This window comes from Clupea harengus, chromosome 10 (assembly GCF_900700415.2).
Source record: "Clupea harengus chromosome 10, Ch_v2.0.2, whole genome shotgun sequence".
Classification (NCBI taxonomy): Eukaryota; Metazoa; Chordata; class Actinopteri; order Clupeiformes; family Clupeidae; genus Clupea; species Clupea harengus.
Window position 1 is genome coordinate 29,010,545 of NC_045161.1, and position 3,051 is coordinate 29,013,595.

At 43.1% G+C, this 3,051-nt stretch overlaps 1 protein-coding gene across 1 annotated transcript; it reads left to right on the forward strand.

The window, feature by feature from the left end:
- Window positions 1-362: 362 nt before the first annotated feature.
- On the forward strand, window positions 363-1,866 carry fam174c (family with sequence similarity 174 member C). Its single transcript, XM_012823190.3, has 3 exons — window positions 363-847; window positions 1,146-1,277; window positions 1,520-1,866. Exons 1-3 carry the CDS (start codon window positions 558-560, stop codon window positions 1,521-1,523), a joined length of 426 nt encoding a protein of 141 aa, XP_012678644.1. The 5' UTR covers window positions 363-557; the 3' UTR covers window positions 1,524-1,866.
- The last annotated feature ends 1,185 nt before the right edge of the window (window positions 1,867-3,051 follow it).

Here is a 3,051-nt window from a genome sequence, read left to right on the forward strand (position 1 = left end):
TGTCTCATTTTGTATGTAGCATACCTTTCAGAATTTCTCATGCACACGTGTACAGTCGAACTAGTCTGTTAATATCAGTCTCACAAGCGTGGGAACAGCTTTGACGATTTAGGTCAAACACCCACAAATGGAAGGAGTTCTTTTTCACTCCCGCCCACAAAAATACTTCTACTTTGAGCATGAGTGTTTGCCTTCAAATATTTAAGGGCTTAATCTCATCAATGACCTGGAGCTGATAAATTGCATAAAAGGAATTTATACAAATGACTCGTGTAATGGCGAAATAATTGATGTGCCAGTACGGGTATTACAAGATAGGAACTTGGGGCATCTGTTTCCCTCCGGGTAGTGTTTAGAGTAGCACGGTGTGACGTCTGAAAAGCCACAACAACCAGGAACAGGATCTAACTTTAGTCAACGAGTCTCACCAACGAAGTCGAGTAGGAGTGAACGCAGCGTGTATTTCGGGGAAAGTACCGTCTGAAGTTGTCTTAAGAAGATACGCGTTTTCCCCAAACCATTCTGAACACCACCCGTATATTCAGAAGCTAGTTAAAATGACATTTCGTGTAGTTTTCGTGCTGGTGTCCATTCTCTGGGCTCTCATTGTTGCTGATAACACCACCAGCGATTCCACAACAGCAACTACTGCCAAACCGGTCATCAGCGTAACAACGATGAATAGCAGTTTGGTTGTCAACAAAACCAATAACAGCAAGATGCCTCATGAGAAAGGCAGGGGAAGTTTGGGGTTTGACGTGGACAGCTCGACGATACAAAGGGCCCTGTATGTTCTTATCGGAATCACCGTCATTGGAGTTCTGTATTTCCTTGTAAGAGCTGTTCGGTGAGTAGGGCGATCATATCCTCCATCGTTTCACTGCATCTCAGGAAAGTTATTTCTATCCTAACAGTTGGCGTGAGAAGCCAACAGAGTGAAACAACGTTACATGTGTTTGCTGTGTTTTCAGGACAGCTTAATACTTAGTGTTAAGGCTACATGTGTCTGTAATATCTCTGTTATGTTGCCCATTACCGTTGGTAGAAATATTGCTCAGAATATAAACAGAGACCGTCTACGGAGAACCACGATGGGACATTTATAAATTACCACAGAATATGTAACCTCTCTGCCTTCCTGTTAGACTGAAAAAACCTACTGTTACAAAGCGGAAGAAATATGGGCTCCTGTCAAACCAAGACGATGACAACATGGAGATGGGAGCGTTGGATAGCGATGAGGACGACACCGTGTACGAGGCTAGAGCTTTGAGGAGGTAGGTCAAGCCCTTGAAAACAACTCAGCCAAGAACTTTGCACTGCAAGAAAAATTATAATTTAAGCAAGTGTCATACCAGTCTTGTTAGCCTTAGTTGACCTTCAGAAATTAGGCTATTCTCTGGGTCTGTAACCATTTCTTTGGATGAAGTCATCCGTGCTCCTGTTCAGATGGCTCTCGTACTGCCCATGTTAGCGCTTGCGTATGTGATTGTTTAACTGCTGTACTCTTCTGTGCTAGATGAGCCTGCCATCTCCAGATAAGGAACAAGACTGCTGGAAATCTGAAGGAGTCTGCATTGATCTGGATTTGGACTTTGGCCTTCTGGGGGGTACCCTTTGAACCTCTCTGTTGAGATGAACTGAAATTTGCTGACCAAATGGATATTTCCACCTACTGTGAGATCCACAGTTACAAATGAGAGATTTTCAGATGACCAATCAAGATTGCTGTTTGCTCTTGGTGCCAAAGTTGCCATTTTGCAGTTGCCAGGCTAGAATCAGTTCCATCCAATCTGTCTTCCTTTCCATTCCGCTTAGTTTCTCCCATTATTAAAGATAGTCTCTGACTTGGATTGTTTGAAATCACACATTGACACTTTGCTCTCTTTAGATTCTGTTTTCTTGATATTTTCTAGAACTGTGGTGGTTCTAAGTGAAATAGTTTGTTTTTTTTTCTCTTCTTTTTACCATTTATTATTTTATGTTATGTTTCTTAGCCTAATGTTAGTGCCTTGTCAAGGTTTCATGCCTGTCAGAGTATCCTGTTGGATCTCCTCTAGTTGAGCTGGGCTTCAGCCTTCCTTCTTCACAAGCAGATCATGTGAAAGTTGATCTCTGATGCCAGATGGATTCTCATCAATGCCTCCTCTGAATCTGGTTCTTAAAGCCAGAGGTCCCCCGTGTCTCTGTTTGCCAAGTAGGCCACCACCGTGTTGTCTCTGGTGTTAATGATTTATTAACAGCCATGGTCTTTTGCTTTGAACAGACAGTGTTCATCTGACGTGTTCAGTTTGTTTTATCTGTTACAGGCTCATTTTATAGTAGTGTCCGTCCCACGGCTGCCCCCGGTGCATTTCAACCTCGCTGAACAACAGCTGTCATCTGATTTCATGGAGGCAGTGGACTCTTAAAAAGAGTCTTATATGTCATTAAAAGATGCAATCTATTTATCAACCCTTTTTGATTGACACTTAAAGATTGGTGTACATTGATGTAGCCAAAGATATTTAAAATGCTGTTGTATCTCGTCTGATATTTGAGACTGTGCTGTGAACAGCGGACGGCAGCCCTTGTTGTAAACGGTTTGCATCTCTCCCCGATGCTAACTCCCATTTATTCTCTGAGCAGACAAAGAGTAAAATGGGAGACTAAGCCAGTTTGACACAGCACTTTACCCCACTTAACTCTGGATTAATGTAATGAATAGTGCCTCCACCCTGTTAAGGGAGAGGTTAGCTTTATTGACTCCAGAGTGGGAGGTTTTCCTCGGACTGTGCAAATCAAAGAGGCAAACTCAGCGGAGGTATTGCCCACGCCGGGCTTAATGCTATCTGCTAATGCTTAATGCTATCTGTTTATTGAGCCAGGCAGGGTGGAGACTTCTCACACTCTCCCAAAAGCCAAAGCCAAAGCAAGCAGGCAGTCAAGCAATCTACTCCTGGCCACCCTACCAAATAACCCTGGGTGTGTTAATCCACTCATTCAATGGCCCATCACACTGTCACTTCATCAGATGAGTTTTTATTTGTCAGGTCTCACCTCATTAGGAGT